Consider the following 21,293-nt stretch of genomic DNA (forward strand, 5'->3'; position numbering starts at 1 on the left):
TTGATGTCTGAAATTGTTAGTTATACAGATGTCTTATATCCTTATAAAAAAATTCTAGGGTAACCAATAAAAATTTTGTTATTTTTGTATTTTTTTTTCAAGGAAAGGATTTGATTTTTTGTGCAAAAAGCCCTATTCTGTATTTTTTTTTTCTTTTTTTTTATTGAGAAGTTCAAATATCTGACATATGTCATACTAACCACAGAAGTTAGGGTTTCTTACAAATGTTTCACGAGTCTACAAGGAACGTATTTGATATTACTAGTTCTACCAGCGTCTTGCATCCTGAAAAAAAAAATCATGAGGATTATTTACCTAAACAGGTTTTGCTTCTCGTTTTTTATTGTTTAATTAACCTTTTCTTCTTAAAAAAAAGAAAAAATGGATTTAAGTTCTATTTTAAGACTTAAATTTTATTTTAGGGAATCAAGGGAGAATCAAGACAAAAAAAAGAAAAGAAAAAAAGCTAAATATTTTCAAACAATTAATTTCTTGTTAAATTGTTTTGACGTAGGTTTTTGTCTATTTTAGGGGAATCGAGGGAGAATCGTGACCTTCATGATAATGGCTCAGGATTTAATGAGAAGAAGATTCTCAAGCTTCTTACAGACGATGCTTACGAGGCTCTTCTAAACGGAGAACATGCACAGGACATCATATCCCATTTATATGCAGAAAACGAAGACTTTGAAATAGATCCCGACCTCAATAAGCTGTTAATGACATTGGTTGAAGGCCTTGAAAAGAAAGCTGATTTTTTTCCAAATAATGCGAAAAGAAATGCCTTTGTCAATTTGAAACAGCTAAAATTCCTGAATATATCCTATAATAAACTTTCTAAATTGAATGTTGATGTCAAGTTTGTCTTACCAAATTTAGAAAGTGTTGATTTATCAGGTACGTGTCCTTATTTTTTTCATGTGTTTTGGTGCAGTGATAAGCTTAAAGTTATGAGAGGTATTGTGGTTTTGGAGCGCCAAATAAATAATGCAATATTATTTAAAACAAATTATAAATTTAGCTTGTAGTTTTTATGATTAAACACATTGGTAAACAAAAACACGGTAAGTTAGCAAGTTTTCACGAAACTACTAGAAAAAGCAGAGTTAAAAAATAGAAAAAGAAGTTGCCCGTGTCAAAGCTTGGTTGTTAATGAGTTTTCTACGGAAATTTGATATGCAGCTGGCAGGATTCCTTAAATAATTAAAAATTATTAATTTTGTAAGGTAAGTTTTACTACAGGTGACAGATTTAGTTTTGATGAAAATGCAATAGACTGCCGGATAGAACCGATGGTAGCTAGGAATTTCAGTTCGTTAAATTTTGTAAAATCTCTAAAAATCCTCGCAATTTCTTACTTTAAATATTACCAAATGTTTGTAGCATCTATGCAGCTATTCATTCCACTAGATACCTTTTTATTCTAATATATTTTATTTTAATTATTAAAACATAAGGAACACATGGGACTAGTATGAATTGTAAACTTTTTTAAACAAGAATGAGGCTGCTATCAACAATGATCTTATTTTGCTAGACATTCCAGTCATAATTTGATTAAAAACTGTTTGAAGGCGTGAAAAGGCCTTTTTTTGTGAATTTATATTGTCCTAGTCTAACCCATGCTTCAACTAATTATTTTGGAGTAGTTTGACAAATATTAGCAAATGTTATGTAAACAACACAAACAAATATATATATATATATATATATAAACTGTTAGCTATGTCAGGATTTTTATTTGATTGCATTTGGGCATTGCAGTTGCGCAGCATATTTTTGTTTATGACCTGAAATTAGCATGGTTCTGTGGTAGGATCTAAAACTAGCTTACATGTATTTAGATTTTTCATTGATATGAACCAGTTGACTGTTTCACTATTTTTCTTCTTCGGCCCTGTTGGAGCCAGATTCTGGTTTTTTCCCTCAAAATAGCCTAAATTGATGCATCTCTGTGGCCTGTATTCTTGTTAATTTAAAATAATAGCCTACTAGAACTTTTGAGTTTCCCTCCGTCTGAGCCTTCTTCCAATGGTCATTAGTTTATTATGACTTCTCTTGGGAGAGGAGGAAGGTGACGAGCAAAGAAACAGTCATATGAACTCGCAGGGAAAAATTCACGTTGGAGGAAAAGCTTGTTGACATGCTAAATGCGATGGTGTGACTTAGATCAAGATTGTACTTGATCAAGGTCCCAATGATTTTTAAAGGATGACTTTAAGCTCGATAGATATTAATATTCAGATCTATTACAGAAATATCTTTTATTTAGTTACATATTGTTTTCGAAATTCAATTATTGAAATTTATTTCGAAGTAGTTTAATAGTAAAAATTCATATAAGTTGAATACATACCTTCCCACTTAGTGCAGCTGCTCAGTTTGAATCCAAATAGGATCTCTACGCTAAATATTGATGGGAAAGATTAAAAGTATGCACAAGCATAGTTTCTAATATGTAAGACCCCTTTGACAAAGTATTTTCTGGGACCCTTTCCTCCTGCACAGCTAATGGTTTTGTGTCTACTTTTGATATATATTGCAAAAATGATTTATACTTCTAGGAAATCTATGGAACTGTAGTGAACATATGATTTGGATCAATTCATGGAATGTTTTTAAGTCAAGGCTCAATGAGACTTATTGTGGGACAGCTGCTCCTGTATTAAATGGAATTCAAATTTCACGTGCGCTTAGCTTGATACATGTAAGGGATTTTGTTAATTTTTAGGGAACTAAAAATTAAAAGTACATCCTTTTTCTTTATCTATGAATATGGCTTTGTCTTTTTTTCTTAAATCATACAAATGAAAACAGTTCAGATATGGATAAATTCTTAAACAATGACAAAAAATACTGGATATTTCGATCGCATATGCAGTGACTGGCATCACCAGATATACTCTACTGAAGACGGTCGCTGTATATGTGATGGAAACATTCAAAGTTTTTCTCATTATTTTTCACTGTCTAATAAAAGTTCATCCTTGTTTAAGCTATTAATTGTACGTCATGGAAATGCAGTTTGGTCTTCCAAAAAATTAAGTCACTCCGTTAACACCGTTGGCTAGAATTCTCTCTTTGTCTATCTGACCATTGTTCTGACCTCTCTTTTGACTAATGTATTTTTAAGTTTTGATGCTGTTGCAAAAATTATTCCAGATCTCTTTGAGGTTTACCAACAGCTAATAATATTTAGAGCCTAAATAATCAGTCAAAAGTAAGATTTTCATCATGGATTGATTTACAATTCTGTAGCGGAAGTAAGGAGCAATTTTTTAGAAATTCAACTCTTTTTGACAAAACTAGACCGTCAGAAGTTTTTCTATAGTTCCTTTTTCAGGCTCCATTCCCCCGTTGAACTTCCTTATCTATGAAAAAAACAGTGTTCAATTAGTAAGATATTTGTTCAAGCTAGTTAATGAAAATCATTTTGCCATTGATGCTTATTAACTTTCAATTTTACTATAACTTTATTTCAGGAGTAGCCGAGGCATTACATTTTCGTGCAAAAGAGGCGTCTCTATTTTAGCTTTTTTTCTCTGCTCATCTTTTTTTCAGTGTCGTTTTTCTTTGTTCGTAATTACATTTTTGTGCTAAAAAAATATTTCTGCGTCAATTTTTAATCTTTCTGCTTTTTTTTTATTTTTCTACTGCTGCATTTTCGCGTTAGATGGAGGTTTCTGTGTCAATTTTTTTCCTTTTTTACTACACGATTTAATTTTCGGTGTCGTACTTCTTTTCCTGTTTTTGTACACACAGCTTAATTTCTCGCTAATCACATTTTTTCCTTCTGTGATTTTCGTTATTTTTCTTCCTGCTGTTTTACACCGCTGAATTTTTACGCTAAGTGGCTATTTCCAAGTCAGGAATTTCCAAGGTCAGAAATTCCAAGTCAGCAAGTCAGGCAATGTGTCATCCTTCATCTGCACAACTTGTTCTAGCCATCTCAAAATTTAATTCATTATAGCCCAATAAAGCAGGATTGAACCATGTTTCTCGCAAAACTTACTGTTTGTTGTACGGTCATTCGGTCTGGTATTTAAAACAATCTGTAGGCAATTTCTCTGAAAAATATCTAGCTAATGCTCTTCCGTTTTTCCGAGCGCCCACGCTTCGTATCCATACTTGAATACTGCCATCACTGTAGCTTGCAATATTCTAATTTTGGTTCTCAGAATTATCTTCCCATTCCTTCAAACGTCTGTCAACTGTTATGCAAAAACTTTTGCCCTTGTCTCTTCTACTTTAACATCTTCATTGGATCCACCGTCTTTACTAATAATGCTGTCAAGGTAAGTGAGCTGTCCACTTGATTGATCTTCTCATTATCCAACGTCATCTCTTCACCTTCACCTATTCCTAGTCTTGGCGACTTAGTCTTCTTATCATTAATTTCCAAAGCTATTCTTGTACCATGAACTGGCGAAACCTCTAAAACTTCATTCATTTTGCTAACATTTTCATCTAGAATGCTCATCTCATCAGTATAATTTAAGTCTAAGAGAGTTGTACTCCCCAAATTGATACCATATTATCTCATTGCCTTTACTGTGCTACTTAGGACAAAGTCCATCAAACCGATTCAGATAAATAGGATAGTAGGCAACGTTGCTGAAATCCTGACTTAATATGACACTAGCTCCTAACTTCAGTTCCTACCTTAACTGCAGCAATGTTATTCTGATACATAGCCCTAGTCGCTTTTATGCATTTATCTAGTATACCATTGGACCTTCGCTAAAGCTCTTCTATCAGCTGAATCAAACGATTGCTCGTAATTTATAAAGGTCAAGACTAAAGGGGTCTGATGATTCAGGCACTTCTCAATTATTATTCTTGTATTGAAAATGTGGTCGACACAGTCTCTCCCCATTCTAAAACCATCCTGTTCTCCTCTTCAAACCTTACCTACAGCATCTCTAAGTGTAAAAAATCTGATCATTTAAAATAATTTATTTGTTACAGAAACCATTCTAATGGTTAACTATAATAATTAAACTGTAATTAACACACTCCCTTTTATAGAGAGTGAGTGCGTTCAGTATAATAAAGCAGGAATATATAATAATATACCTTTCCTATAGAGAGATGTTTCAGTATATTTTTCCCAAAGTCCTTTCTACTTGAAAGGTACTTCCCTTTTTCAAAAATCGTATTCATAATTTTTAGTAGCTTATCTTTAACTTCATAACCACCATATTAAAAAAAAAAAGTTCATTTACCACGCTATCAGCACCTGGGGCCTTATTATTTTTTAATCCTTTTATTACTGTCACTAATTCTTCCTCACAGAATAAATCTTCCTTTACATCCAAGGTATCACAAAGGTTTTCATTTTCCTCTATATCTTTTCTTGCAAACGTATCTTGGCTTAGCACATTCTCAAAATGTTCTGCTCATCTTTTGTTTAAATCTTTCCTAATTGTGACCCCGTTTTGATCTTTGACTTGGGCAAATCCAAATTGACTATCCCCTCTCAATTTTTGTAGAACTTAATTTTAATTTTCCTGCTTCTTCTTCCTATTTCTTATACCTACATCGTTGGGCTAAACGAGTGTTTCTTCTCAGATTTCTATAAAAAAAAAATTTCCCTTTCTTTTCACTGCTTCATTTTCGCGCTAGACAATTTTTTTTTTGCCCAGGGTTCAACGGATGATTTTTTTTCTTTTTCCTTGTATTATTTTTTTTCCTTCTGTATTTTAGTGCTAAACCGATGTCTCCCTGTGAAATCTTTTGTCTTTTTTGACAGATTTATATTTTTGTGCAACAGAGACGTTTCTATTTCATTTTTTTTAGCTTACTTGAGACTGAGTGTTACTAAATTTCCTTGGCTGAATTGGAACATTTTTGTCGTGCTGAAGAAAAATTTATTTTGGAGCGTATGTTTGATTATATGCTAGCACCATTTTGGTATGAGTAGTTAGGCGTTTGTGTTGTATCTATTAAGTGGAATCTATTTTCTGTCAGAAAAACATAGCTTTTTGATCCTAAGGTTAGCTTACTTTATTTTATACGTAAGTGGTGGCAGACCAATCATGAGTGCCCATTTTAGTGGCAGTTTAATTTATGTGTTTTATTCTTCTGTTAAACCTTAGCTTGAAGGAAATATCAGCTGGTTTTGTTTGGATAACATCCTGTGGAAGTTGATTCTAGAAGTATGCGTAATGTAAGAAAGTTTTTACAGAAAAGAATTGATTCCGTGTTTTAGACCAGGAGGATGAATCAGTTGATAAACTCTCTGTTGGCGAAATACACCGTCTTTCCTGGTTGATTCATTTTTAAAGGTCAAGTGGGATTTCAGACAAGGAAAAAAATCTTCTCTTTTTGCTGTTCAATTGCTGTTCAATCTTCTGTTCAATTGACCATCCATGGCTTGGGCCTTTTTTTAATCTTCAGGAGAATCACTTGAAAGGTTTGATGTGGATCAAGTGGTCCTAGTTTTTGGAAACGGTTGTATGGGCAGTCATTGGCAAAGTACTGTAGAGGGTTTCTTGTTTGTTTTTGTTTTTTTCAATCCTGCTGTTGGCCATCAGCGTGGTAGAGGAGCTGCGGAACAGTGACTATGAATCCTTGGAAGTAGTCATGGAAATGACAGTCCCTAGCCCGAAGAAGGCAATGGCGGAGGGCTTGGAAAGCTTTAAGAGAGAGAAATGCAGTTCTTAATAGCCTCCAATTTCGCACAGAACGAACTAATGAGCTAGGAACAAGGCCAAGCTTGATATAAGCTCAATTGGATGAATGAGCACTGGGAGAAATCCTATTGCCAAAAAAGTAAGATGGTAGAAGGCGACTACCTTGCAAGGATCACCTCCCCACACTGGTGTACTTGGAATAGGGATCCCAGATTGCGTCACAGGGATGGGCAGTGGCTCAGCCAAAAGGCAAAAAAGGATAGTACTAACCTATTACAAAACTCCACCCTAGAGGGTGCTTAGGACAAAGAAATTATTATGTAGATGAAGGGGGTTGCCTCCCTCCTCAACACCTCATTCTTAACGCTAAAGTTTGAATTTTATCCCAATTCTCTAACAACGACTCTGAAACACAAGGATCGTTTAACTAGAACAATAAGAAGTTTTTTTTAAAGTTAAAAAACTTTAGCGTAAAGAATGAGGTGTTGAGGAGGTGACGACCCCCTTCATATACGTAATAATTTTTGTTCGTTTTAAATTTTGTTGTTGCTCCTTATTTTCAGTTGAAAAAACTTGTTTTTTTTATTTAATATATATGATGAAGCCATTTCTTTTGTCTAATTGCCAGAACACTGTACTTTACTTCTTTTTATAGTAATCACAGAGCATTACTCCTTCTTATCCTCTATATTTCTATTGTTTCCATTTTTGCTCAATAAATACGATGAACAGAATACATCCGTTGTGTGTTCTACGCAGTAGAATATATGTAAACCCTTTGTTCATTGAAAAGATAGTTTATTTGAATCAATTCAAGGTGAAATTCCTTATGATTATTGTTTATAACTATTGAATTTTGTTAGCAGAAACCTACAGCGTCTAGACCTACAATGTCCATTTTTTCTCAATAGATATGAAGAGCTGAATACATTCATTGTGTGTTCTACGCAGTAGAATATGTGTAAACCCTTTGTTCATTGAAATGAAAGTTTATTTGAATCAATTCATGGTGAAATTCTTTATGGCTATTATTTATAACTATTGAATTTATTTGCAGAAACTAGACCTACAATGTCCTGTTCGATGTGAATGTAGCTTGGATCGTGTTCCAAAGTCTAAGGCGATCGAAGCATCTGCTGTTGTAAATTGTTCAGGACTTGGTCTGACCCGTCTTCCAGAAGAGCTTCCAATGGATGTCATTTTAACTTTAGACTTAAAAAATAATTCGGTCAGTAGCTATAGAGTTCTTAAGGGGCCAGGGACAGAATTTTAGCTCTTTGTATCTTGGGCAACTTTGAGTAGTGAAAATCATTTTTCTCATCACATTTATTTATGGTTTTCAGCAAAAAAATCAACAACTAGAGAAATAAAAAAAGGGAAAAGGCACAATAAGATATAGCATAAAATATACAAACAACGAAAAAGATAACACGTAGCCAACTAAAGCAAAAAATATCAAAGCAAATAATTTTCTTTAAGTTTTGGTTACTGCTAGCAGGAGTCGCTCCTTACTTACAGGTCGTTCCCTTGAACTCTGTGAAATGTTTTCTGACTCTATACTATATGTGGCAACGAAGATTTCTGATAAATGCAAGTAAAACACAAATTCTAGTCTGATCAAACCAGAATTTAAACTTTTTGATTTTTGAGACTTTTGGCCAAATACGTGAGATATATAAGGAGATAGATCCTTTAGAGCCATTGATGGTTGCTATTTTCGCATATTGTAGTGCATAGGTTGTTGAAGTGACGTCTAAGATGCTGGTATTTTTTTTAATGGACAGGTAGTTGGCCTATCAAACAACTGTGTCCCAGAGGGAATCGGGCTCTGTGCCCCCAATGTCACATGCAACCCAGTAAAGAAGTAACCCTAGCCTATAGCGGTCGAAATTCTAAAAACTTGTACCGAACCAAAAAGTTTACAATTAGAAGAAGATGTAGATGTAGCAATTTAATTTCTAATGATCTCTTAAATTTGTCACAATTACGTTTCAGTCCCCACTAGCAGTAAAAGAAAAAAAAAATAAAGGCAAACTTTGGAATATCACTGCCAAGGGAAAACTTTTGCAAAGGAATAGGAATTAAAAACTAATTTTATATCTCCAAAACCATTGTTTTTTTTTCTAGTTGCAAAAACTTTATATTCTGTTTTAGTTTTAGAATAATCATAGTGCATTTCTCATTCTTTCTGTTCGTTACTTCTATTTTTGTCATTTTTACTCATTTGTAACAACAGATTGTATCCATTGCGTTTTTTTTATATCTATTGCCCCATATTTGTATTTATATAAATTATATAAATACATATTTATATCTATATTTATATTCTATATTCGATATATTATATCTATATTCGATATATTCATTGTCTTTTGTGACGTAACTTCGTTTTTCGTACTGTAGTTTCCATTTATTGTTAGTTGCCAAATGAGTGGTAGTATTCGATAATTGATAATAAACTAGGGTCGTACTCAAGATTATTTTTGGGAGGTGTTTTACTCAAGGATTTTTCGTGTGGGGGCGGGAAGTTGCTACTCAACGATTTTTTTTTCGGGGGAGTTGGTTACACAAATTCGAATAACACTTGGGGGGGGGGCCTAATCCCCCTCCCCCTGGGTAAGGCCTTGTAATCAACTCTATAAAATTCTTCAATATTTTGGGTGATGGCATGGGTTACCTCTTCTACAAAAATCTAAATACACTCTGTAAATGTTGTCTGAATTCAAATAACTGTGTTTGAATTTTTCAATAAGATTATTTCAGTTATTTTAGAATTATCATAGTTATTTCATTAGGAGTCAGTTCAAAGAAAAGAAGAATCTGGTAAGCTCAAACTGTAGCTACGTCATCATTTTCACCCTTTAAGAGGATAGGATAATTTTTAGGACATTCCTGTGAGTGAATACATTGTACTATTTAAGCATCCTTCGTTTTCCAGGACTGTACCCATCGAAGCTAACCTCCATCCAACTCATGAAAATAAAATTTAGTTTTATATTTCCAAGTTCAAAATTTTCCTTATGCCCATGTGCTTTACTTGAGCGTGGATCATCTTTGATTAGTTTTATTCTTATTTCAGAAAGGTATATAAGGCATAAATTCATGTGAACTCTGTGGAGTGTGTGTGCGTACATTTGAAAGAATAAATAGCTAAAATATTCAAGCTTGAAGTATCATTAAAATAACGTAATAAGGGATGAACTAATTAAGTTTGAATATAGAAAAGAAGTTGAATATAGAAAAGAAATTGAATATAGAATATAAGAAAAGAAGAATTTGGTAAACTCGACCTGTACCAGCATTAGGATTTTGCCACTATAAGAGTATAAGTATTATTTGGTGAGGCATCTGTGGAGTAAAAACAATCTTATTTGATAACTTAGATAAGAAATACCTATAACATCGGGAGCAATTGGGATTTCCAGGGGAGAACCGGGCCCCTTCTTTTGCGTGTGTCTCGGAAGCATACTTCATTTTCCAGAACTAAAGGATCGAACTAATACCCTGTGAAAGTCGCCTCCATCGACCTTGGAGATTGGGTTGTTGCATGCTATTTATATTTTTTTAACATTGTATGTTCTATTAAAGGGCAAACTGTGCCAAAAAGGCATTGAATAGGGCTTTTAGAAGGAAGTTCCTAATTAAGCTATAATATTATAGGTCTATGTTATAGATGAACCCGAGTCAGCTTCTATAGAGGAGGGGCAGATATAATGAGGCTCTGGCAACATACTGGGTGCACATGATGTACAAAAAAAACAAACATAGAAAACCATAGGATCAAAACAATATTTAATTTTTGTTGTTATTTTAGATAGTAACAACAATTCTTAAGCTATTTAATGAAGAAAGAAAGCAGATATTTCATGAAAGACCTCCACTAAACCGTCGTTAGTGCTAAGAAAAATGTATAACACTTTCATACATAATGAAAGTGTATATATATACTATATACATATATATATATATATATATATATATATATATATATATATATATATATATATATATATATACTAGCTGTTGGGGTGGCGCTTCGCGCCACCCCAACACCTAGTTGGTGGGGCGCTTCGCGCCCCCCCAAGCCCCCCCCGCGCGCGTAAGTCGTTACGCGCCATATTAGTTACGCGCCATTGTAGTTGTGTCCCTGTGTCCCACCTGTGAATATAGATAGATTTATATATGTGTTTCAAACTACGTAAAAATTGCGAATATACAACATTCTTGGCTTTCCCATTGTCTGTCCATATACAAAGCCGTATGTACTAATAATGACGTTATATGCAAATGCTCTTTTTACAAACAAACAAACATGCATACACACAACTCGTTTTTATATAGATAGATAGATAGATAGATACAATACAAATTAACTACGTAAAACTTGTGAATATACAACAGTCTTCGCTGTCCCATTGTCTGTGCGTATAAATAGATTGTCAGGTTTACCGACCCTCAAAGATGCAACATACAATTGTACATTGGTAAAGCAATCTGTATTAAGATCTATACCGCATTTTTCTAGTGATTGCCCTTGAGCTTTGTTGATGGTGGTTGCAAATGCTAATCGAATTGGGAATTGCAATCTTTTAAATTGAAAAAGCAGATCCGTTGGAATCATGGGAATGCGAGGAATAAGAACAGCCTCACCCTCAAAAGGCCCTGTCAAGATTGTGGCATCTATTAGGTTTTCCATTTTTTTTTTTTTACGGCAAGTCGCGTGCCATTGCAAAGCTTTGGTGGGTTGATATTTCTTAAAAGTATTATTGGTACGCCTATTTTTAGTTGTAGCAGGTGTGGTGGACACCCTGAAGGATCTATGGAATTTAAAAATTCAGATGGATAATTAACCGCTTCATTTGGTTCCGAAATACAAATTAACTGCGTAAAACTTGCGAATATACAACATTCTTTGCTGTCCAATTCTCGCTGCATATAAATAGATTGTCAGGTTTACCGACCCTCGAACATGCAACGTACAATTGTCCATGGGAAAAACAATCAGTATTAAGATCAATACCACATTTTTCTAATGATTGACCTTGAGCTTTGTTAATGGTGATTGCAAATGCTAATCGAATTGGGAATTGCAATCTTTTAAATTGAAAAGGCAGATCTGTTGGAATCATGGGAATGCGAGGAATAAGAACAGCCTCACCCTCAAAAGGCCCTGTCAGGATTGTGGCCTCTATTAGGTTTTCCATTGTTTTTTTTACGGCAAGTCGAGTGCCATTGCAAGGCTTTGGTGGGTTTATGTTACGTAACAATATTATTGGTACGCCTATTTTTAGTTGTAGCACGTGTGGTGGAAACCCTGAAAGATCTATGGAATTTAAAAATTCAGATGGATAATTAACCGCTTCATTTGGTTCCAAAACTGTGTCGACTGACTTGTAAAGGACTGCCTGGTCTTGAATCTTGGTCAAAACAATATTGTTGATTTCGTGGACGTCTATATTTTTGGGTGCGAGAATCGCTCTTTCACTTAGCCATTTATTATTTTTATAATTTTTTAGAATATTCGGAAATATATTTTCAATCAATTCATTTTTGGACGTCACTAAATTACAGAAATCAGCAGGTAGTTGTATACGTCCTGAAATTGAGTCTACTGGGAGCTTTCCGTTTCCCATTGCTAGCAATTGATCTGAAAATGTTGGACCAGAGTCATCGTTTTGCAATCGGACACGCATATTTGTAGTTAATTTTAATGTTTTTACGTGTGCCCATAAATTAGAATTTTTCAGGCAAGCATTCATTTCGTCTGCAGGAGTTGATCTAGGTATTATAGGTAATGTTTGCCTGAAATCTCCTGCAAGTAATATTAATGTGCTGCCAAAGGGTTTCGAATTCCCTCTTAAATCTTTCAAGCATTGATCCAGAGCCTCGAGCGATTTTTTGTGTGCCATTGTGCACTCATCCCAAATAATAAGTTTGCATTGCTGCAATACTTTACCCATCCCAGATGATTTGGAAATATTGCACGTGGGAGTTTCTGTAGAATGCAAGTTCAGAGGCAATTTCAAAGCGGAATGAGCAGTTCTTCCACCAGGCACCAATGTTGCGGCTATTCCGGACGACGCAATTGCCAACGCTATATCATTTTTAGATCGAATTGATGCCAGAATCAGTTTTATCACAAACGTTTTACCAGTACCTCCTGGCGCATCCAAAAAGAAAATTTCTCCAACGTTGTTATCGACACAATGCATTATCGTATCATAAATGTCTTTTTGTTCCGACATTAACTTGGAAATGTTATTTTGTACATACGACAATAGATCACTCGTACAGTAACTTTGTTCACGATCCAATTCTACACATGTCGAAACAGCAGCGATACGGTTAGGTGAAGGCATTCCCAAACCCTGAAGAGGTTTGTTTGCCATACTTATGCAAATATCTTCTATAACAACTAAAGTGTAGTTATAAATTTTTGGTGTAAAATCAAAAGTCATGTCTGACGTCTCTAACTGTTTTCGATGAAGTATATCTTCGGACATTTTTTACTTATATTTTTCCCATAAATCTGTAGGAGCTGATGGAGAGCAAGTTGTTAAAATGATGTCAAACAATGCACGAATTTGACTTGGGGTTGACGTTTCGCACGCGTCATTGATGCAGTTATCCCAGTGTTGGTCATTCTCCAATAAATTCAGAGCTTGGCATGCACTACGGTAAGTGTCATGTATAGTACCATTTACAGTCCTCAAATACTCAAAGGATGTCGGACCGGGTACATTCACCAAAAGCAGGCGTAGAAAGAAGCATTCATGTTGATTGGGGTGAACGGTGTAGAGTCTTCCTATCGTGGTATCTTTGAAGATGGTAGGTTGGCCGTCGACTGACTTACCCTGTTTTCGACGTTCAAATACTTTATTTTTAGTATTTCACGTGTAATACGAAGGCACTTCAGTATACAGCAGTTTTTTTGCAAAAGAATCATTTTTGCAAAGCGAAAAAAAAGCTGTTAATGTTGTATCCGGTGGATTCAGGACTCTTTGTTGCACGTTGGTTTCCGTGAAATAAACACGTTGACCATTCTGTAAATGTACCGCTAAGTGAACAACAGCTGGACTACGTTCATGTATCGGAAATGAAAGAATTCGCCAAACAGCTTCATTACTGCTTATGTATCTTCCAGCCTGATATTCTACGATTTCATCGAAATCTTTGATTTCGGACTGCAAGCCAAAAACTGCCATGTCACTGCCTTTGTTGACGTATTTACATATATATTTTATTGCCTTTACGGAGTTACAGTATTCAACGTTTATATGGGCATTAAATGTTTTTGATAATAAAGGGGAATATGGAACAACCCACTGGTTATCTACTTCGATGGTGGTACCGTTACGCTTCTTTATTATTGCTGTTTTACCGCCATCTTCAGTAGATCTTCTTCTATATTGTGGGTAACCATCATTGCCAGTAATTGTTTTGGGTGCTAAAAGTCGAGGATATTGCTTTGTGCACCTTCCTTTGGCCATGCATGGTGAATTTTCGTTCAGTGCACCGCAAGGTCCATGTATCATATTTTTTACAATAATATCATGTAACCCCTTATCGACATTTTTATCAGGTATTTCAGCGGAAATCACATCATCAATTTCGTTTGAAGTAATTTTTTTATGTAGCCAGATTAGTATATGTGCGTGTGGCAAACCTCGTTTTTGCCATTCCACTGAGTACATCCAGCATCGCACTGACCCAAACACTTCATGTTTTACAAGGTAGTTTATCAGTGATTTCAACTTTTGCCGGAAGACACGTGCCGTAATGTCATGCCTATGAACCGCCGATTGTCCTTGAAGTAAAAGCTGCAGTATCTCGTCCCAAGATTGATTACATGTAAATGTAATAAATAAATCTGGACGACCATAGAGACGAACATACGCAATAGCATCTTGAGCATATTCATGCATATGACGGGGACTGCCAGCATATGACGAAGGTAAAATTGTTAATCTTCCAACGTTTGTGGTATTACCGTCATTTATAACTGCATCTCGCAAATGAATGTATTGTTCAGAGCGGAGCTTGGTCTGATTCAGGCGGATATATAGCAAACGTTCTGATTCAATTTTAGCATACATATCCACGACGAATTGGTGAAACAATTCACGGCATTTTAAAATATAATTTTCTTCATCCTGCCGAATCATTAGTCTATAGGAATAATAATGCATTGCACTGCATTTCTTATTCATTTCTTTGTTAGTGGCTGGATTCATCAATTTAATATTAAAGTGATAGCCGTCGGCTCCATCCCAAAAAATGATAGGATATTGTAGGGCATCGTAGCATCGATGAGTTTCAGCAATTCTTAACAACTGAGCGTTTCGCTTATGTAGAATAATATCTCGAGGTAAAAACTGATCACCGACCATAACGATTGCCACTTCGTCGATAGTCGGAGCATTGTATCTACGCACATGTTGGCCAGGAGGCGTTTTGTCAGCGGAAATAACAATTTTATGAGTATCAGTAGGCATCAAATCGATGGCTGTTTTGAACAGACGCACTAAATTATTATTTTCGTGGAAAAGATGTTGCAATTGGGAAACGATTGTCCTTTCAACGTTGGGAGAAATTTCGCAACGTGCATTCAATTCAGAATTTCTATCACTGATGAAGTACAATTGTAAAAATTTATGATTCTCGCCTAAGAATGGTAGAAGGGACCCTGCTTTATGATAAATTTGCCCTTTTACTTTGAAAGTAGACATAAATTGATCTGGATTTTCGATTTGGGCTCCAAACGACGTCATTTGGAAACATGAGTTGTATTGTCTGATTTTTGACAAAAAACGCTTAGATTCTGACGGAGTTCCAGTAAGGAAAGTCTTCAATGGCTCTGGTGGTGCAGCCAATAGAGGAAGTTTAACTTTTCCTGAGGCGCAACACATTCCCATTGTTTCACCATTGAATTTCAAGGCCTTGCAATAGGGAAAAATTTTAGACATTGTCCCGATTTGAACACATCTACTCAAGCTATAATCATCGACTGGGTTGTACCTGAATGCCAGGCGATAACTTTCAGATTGCTCTGATTCCTCGGCACGCTTTCTTTTCTTACTTTCTCTATCAGCAGCAAGCCTGATTTCTTGCTGTTCTTGTAATTCCTCGGCACGCTTTCTTTTCTTACTTTCTCTATCAGCAGCAAGCCTGATTTCTTGCTGTTCTTGTAATTCCTCGGCCCGCCTTCTTTTTTCACATTCTCTTTTAGCAGCAAGTCTGCTTCTGCGTTGCTCTGGTAGTTCCTCGGCATGCTTTCTTTTTTCACTTTCTCTTTTAGCAGCAAGTCTGCTTTCGCGTTGCTCTGGTAGTTCCTCGGCACGCTTTCTTTTCTGACTTTCTCTATCAGCAGCAAGTTTTCTTGCATAGACTCTTTGAGCATCTTCATCAGTCATTATAAACTTAAGCATTAATATAATTCTACGCGAACATACGTCTTATATAACTTGAATGACGTCACGCCTTCAAAGCAAAAATGATGGCAGCTAATTTCATGACGTCAGCCGAAACATGACGGCGAACATATGTCTTATATAACTTGAATGACGTCACCTTCAAAGCAAAAATGACGGCAACTAATTTCATGACGTCAGCCGAAACATGACGTCACCTGATCCATCCACAGACAGACAGACAACTTATTTTTATATATATAGATATATACATATATTCAGAAGAGGAAGGGGTTAGGGGTTCCCCTCCCAGCCTCCATTTTTGTTTGGCTCGAAAAAAGGTAACAAAATTCATATAAACAAATTTTTATGTGTTTTTTAAAGTTTTTTTTGTTTTTGTTTTAACTCCGCCCTCCCTTGAAAAAAAAATTAGTATTACAACATTTGTCTTAATTTCAGTTTTTTTAGCTACTTAATAATTTTTACATTATATTACAGGTCAGTGATTTGCGACCATTGGCATCGAGCCAATTTTATAGACGTTTAAATAGGCTTTTCTTAGATAATAACAACATATCTTCATTATCAGGATTAGAAGGTAGTGCATGGTTGTCTAATATTCATGCCCTGAGTCTTCAAGAAAACAAATTGTCTTACGTAAGTTAATGTTTTTCTGTTGTTTTTTTTTGTCTGTTAAATATTTCTTACATTAACATACTAAAAAATTCAACAGGGACCATGGTCATCCGCTGGAATTTTTTTTTGGCTAGAGAAAGAGGGAGTCAAGATCAAAACTGTACATACTAATTTTATTTTATGAAGGGCTCTACTTCTTCTATAGTGGGATTCTTTTTTTTCCTTCTTCTCTGTTGGGGTAAGATTTTGCTAATTAACGGATCTTTCAAATGCCTGTCAGCTCCTTAAGATAGAAGCTGTCTTGGAGTCCTTGGGAATTGAGCTGTGCTTATAAGTCTGCAGTTTGCTTTATTTCGTTCTATCTTTTTTTTTTGCCTTTTGTGTGCATAAAAATGTTTCTATTATTGAAAAGAAATAAAGCACATGTCCAGGCTTAATCAGTGCCAAGCGGTACTAGTTCATCAGAACCGGTTGTAGCAAGATTGATATTTCTTACTAGCCCCTTATTGGATAAGTATTATTTGTATATGAATACCCCTGCCATTACTAATGATAATAGTTCATTGCAGCACCAAGCGGTCTGAGGCCAACACTCCTGCGCACGGTCCTCTTCAATTCCATTCTATTCAAAGCTTCCGTCTTTACATCTTACTAAGAAGTATCAGTTTCTTTTAAATTCTTTGTAACGACATCTTTCTATCCCATTTGGGGTACAACCTGCTTTTCATTTAACCCAAGATGGATGGCTAAAGAGGACGACCTCTGGATACCTGTCATGCTTCATCCACAAAACTTGTTGTTGTCATCTCAACCTTTCTCTCATTAAAGCCCTAGAAAGCGGGATATAAACATATTTTTTGTACAGTTAACTATTTGAAATACGGTCAGTAAGCCCGGCACCCAAAATAATCGCTAGGCAACTCCTCTGGTGAACTTCTTACAAATCCTCCTTGGTCTGCCGAAGTGCACATTGTAAATGTGCTTGACTATAGTCATCATTGTTGCTTCCAATATTATATCTTGGTTTGCAGACCTATCTTATTCTTCAAAACTTTTTTTCAATCGTGAAAATAAACAAAAAACCTGGGCCTCAGCTGCTCAATTTTTAGTATCTTCACAGCAATCACACTCTCTACTAATAATACTACCCAGGTAATTGAAGCTATCCAATTCATCGATCTTCACCTTAATTTATTCCTATTACAAGTGACCTAGTCTTCTTAACAGTCATTTTCAAACCTGTTCTTGTACCCTAAATTTTCAACACTACCGAAACATCATTCATTCTCCTATATTTTTCATCCTAAGATACTCTAAATCATCAGCATAATCTAAGTCTAACGGAGTTTTACTTTTAAGTTTGATGCCATGCTCTTGCGTCATTGTAAAATTTATATCATGCCAGCCAAAAAGTGGTTTGGGGGTCGCAAGTCGTGTGACCCCACCCGGCCCCTTGTCTACCCGGGACCCATGATAACAGGGCCAAATATTTTACGAATTATAATCACGTGAATGATTGTCATTGATTGATAATTGATACGAAGCCGAAAATGTAATTGACTTAATCTACATAGTATCCATTCATTTAGTTTTACACCTCCACAATTGTTTGTGAAAATAAAACTTACTATCCTTCATAAAACGTTGTATCGATGTTATTTTGACAACCTGGATGATTTGATTTATTTCAACTGCAAGAACAGAAATAGTAATAATAGAAACCATGAACGTTTCAACTTAATTTCCTAAGTCATTCTTGAGACTACTGACGTTAACTTTGACGATGTCCATCTTAGTGTATAAAAGTGAAAGTTAATATCCACTGCATAATTGAGGCAGAGGGAAAGTGTTTGAAAATTGAAACTTTTCTAAATGCTGATTGAAGAGATTTTGAAAAACAGGAAAAGTGGCCCAGATTTGAAGAAAAAATTCTACAAATTCATCTAACTCAACTGTTTTCCAACATAGTAAAAACCGTATATTCTAGGATTTTACCAATGCTGCTCCTTTAAGTTTTCAAAACTCTTTAAAAGTAGCCAAAAAATTCTAAAAATAGATTAAACGCCGAACAATTGACGGTGTGCAGCCGATAATATTTCAGCGGTGAGCCGTCGCCGAGCATATTTGTGTCCGCCGCAGCTGAATCTCATTTTGGCGTGGTTTCGAGATTCTAATGCACAAAGCGTGTTTCAGTTGAATTCAACTTGCCCCTCAATATTTCTGGAAAATTTGTTCTTAATACGCTTAGCTGTAGTAGTTGTTGGTTTTGTTGATCAAAAACGAAATAGGATTAGTAGTAACAGATACTGTAATAGTAGTATGTATATAGTACCATTTGGTTGGTTCATGCCATATAGTACCATTGGTTGGTCCTCTGAACATGCAGTGAAAATTTTAACTCTATACTCTGAGCTGTTCCTGAGATATAGCTTATATGGCCTTATATTAACCTGCATCTTACATAGTGTGCTTCAATTCATTATTCTCTGAAGGTTTCACCATTATACCCTTAGTTTCAGTAGTGCTAGCAGTAGTAGTCATTGTAGTAGTTATTGTAGGAGTAGTCGTAGTACCAGCAGCTGTAATAGTAGTAGGAGTACCAATCAGGGCCGGGTTGACTAGGTGCGGGGCCCGATGGAATTTTTTGTGGGGCCCCCTTTATATATTAAATTTTTAAGAAAAATTCAAATCTAGCATATATATATATATATATATATATATATATATATATATATATATATATATATATATATATATATATATATATATATATATATATTTTATTTTTATGCCAACTTTAGCATAGCTGTTTGTGTGTCACAATATTTCTTCCTAGAGAAAACGGTACCATTAGGTACCGTCTTTTTTTCTGTACTTCCATTATTAACTCGTTCTTATTTTTGCTGTCCTTTAACAGCACAGTTCTTTGTTCTTCACTGTCATTTTGGACACTCTTGATACTTGCTTTAGCGTGTGTGCTAGTTTTACCATTCTTTGTTTTTCACTTTCATCTTTGGCAAATTCTGATTCCCGTTGTTGCTTGTAATTCTCGCTGCTGATTATCTTCTAACTGCATACTTCTTTGTTCTCGCGGTCTTATATCTTCTAACCATACATTTCTCTGCTCTTCATTTTGGTGTTGATTCATTCTAATCTTCATTGTCCGTCATATGTCTTGTGACCGCATATATATATTTTTTTTTTGTTCTTCACTTTTGTTCTTGAGACGTTGTGATTCTTGCTGTCACTGATCTTTTAACTGCATATTTCTATATTCTTTAATTTCGATTTTGCCTTATTCTTTTTGTTGGTTTCTCTGATATTTTAACTACAATTCTCTTTGATCTTTATTTTCGTTTATCATTGCTCTTGATATTTTTTCAGTCCCTTTTGCCTTAGTTTTGTGGATTGGTCTTGTTATTTATGATGGCCTAGGTTGTTGATGAACACCCATCGTACATTTATATTTCTCAGGTTGTTCCTATGATCTTGTGTCATCCTATGGTCCAGTTTGTTCATTTATGTCTTAGATATTATGAAACTGCTGAAAATGCCTTTTAACATTTACATCATCGTATATGGGCACATACATTTACATATCTCAGATTTTTGTTCTACAAATGCTTCTAAAACGGTTTTAGAATCGATTTTCCTTGTTTCTTCACTTTCAGTCAACATGATTGCTAAACTATTTAGTCTATCCTGATTTATTATTGATATCACATAGTTTTTTTTTATTGGTCTTAGTCTGGAAAGTGATCTCTCTAGAAGCAACGCTTACTGGAATTGTTAAGAACATTTGACGATTTTGGAAATCAGTTTTTCATTTTGATGATGGCGCGGGGCCCTTTCAAACGTGGGGCCTGATTGGACCTAATCGTTCCAACCGCCATTTTCCTGGCTCTGATTTTAATAGTAGAAGTTGCAGCAAAAGTGTTTGTAATATCTGAGCCCTGGTAGTTTGAAACTGTTGCTGGAATATTGCCAATGCAACCCATTGAAAACTCATGAACATAGTGTGTTTCATTTCATTTCAGTACTATTCTCGCCGATCTCGCCAAATTTTTAACTAATACCTTTAGTATTAGTAATATTAGTAGTGACAGCAGTAATGCTGTTAGTCGTAAGCAGCAATAGTATTCACATTGTGCCTTTTTGGTCTAGTTTAAAATCTTTTTCTTATACCCTGAAAGTTTCAACTTGATACGTTAAATTGTTTCTGAAATGTTGCTAAGACCTCGTGTATACAACCTACATTTAAATAATCTGTTTTGTTTCTGCCCAACTTTCCCCTCAACATTCCCTAAAAGCTCCTAATTAATACCATTAGCCATAGTAATATTAATAACAACAGTAGTAATAGCACTACTACTACTAGTAGTATACACATAGGGTATCTTTATTGCTAAACATACTCTTCAACATTCCCTGAAATCTCTGACCTAATACTTTAAAACGCGGATGCCCAATCTGATAGTGGGCCACATCACATTGGGCTGCATTGTCACTCAAAATAAAGCAATGGAACGCAGAACCTATTAAATTTCAAGAAAAATGGGTACATAAAGAAACAATTAAAAGCCATTAATTTCATCTTTGAAAATAGAAACAA

At 35.1% G+C, this 21,293-nt stretch overlaps 1 protein-coding gene and 1 long non-coding RNA gene across 5 annotated transcripts in view; both read left to right on the top strand.

Moving 5' to 3' along the window:
• The window catches only part of LOC136032687 (uncharacterized), a 198,218-nt gene that overhangs the window by 55,538 nt on the left and 121,387 nt on the right, over positions 1–21,293 (top strand). The window lies entirely within an intron of this gene.
• Positions 1–21,293, top strand: part of LOC136032646 (protein singed wings 2-like) — a 94,466-nt gene that overhangs the window by 34,670 nt on the left and 38,503 nt on the right. For all 4 annotated transcript variants that reach the window (XM_065712949.1, XM_065712925.1, XM_065712934.1 and 1 more), the window contains exons 3-6: positions 532–897; positions 2,565–2,707; positions 7,693–7,863; positions 16,544–16,702. In XM_065712949.1, coding sequence (XP_065569021.1) covers positions 532–897; positions 2,565–2,707; positions 7,693–7,863; positions 16,544–16,702 — 839 coding nt within the window. The remainder of the gene's footprint in view (positions 1–531; positions 898–2,564; positions 2,708–7,692; positions 7,864–16,543; positions 16,703–21,293) is intronic.

This window comes from Artemia franciscana, chromosome 1 (assembly GCF_032884065.1).
Source record: "Artemia franciscana chromosome 1, ASM3288406v1, whole genome shotgun sequence".
Taxonomy (NCBI): domain Eukaryota; kingdom Metazoa; phylum Arthropoda; class Branchiopoda; order Anostraca; family Artemiidae; genus Artemia; species Artemia franciscana.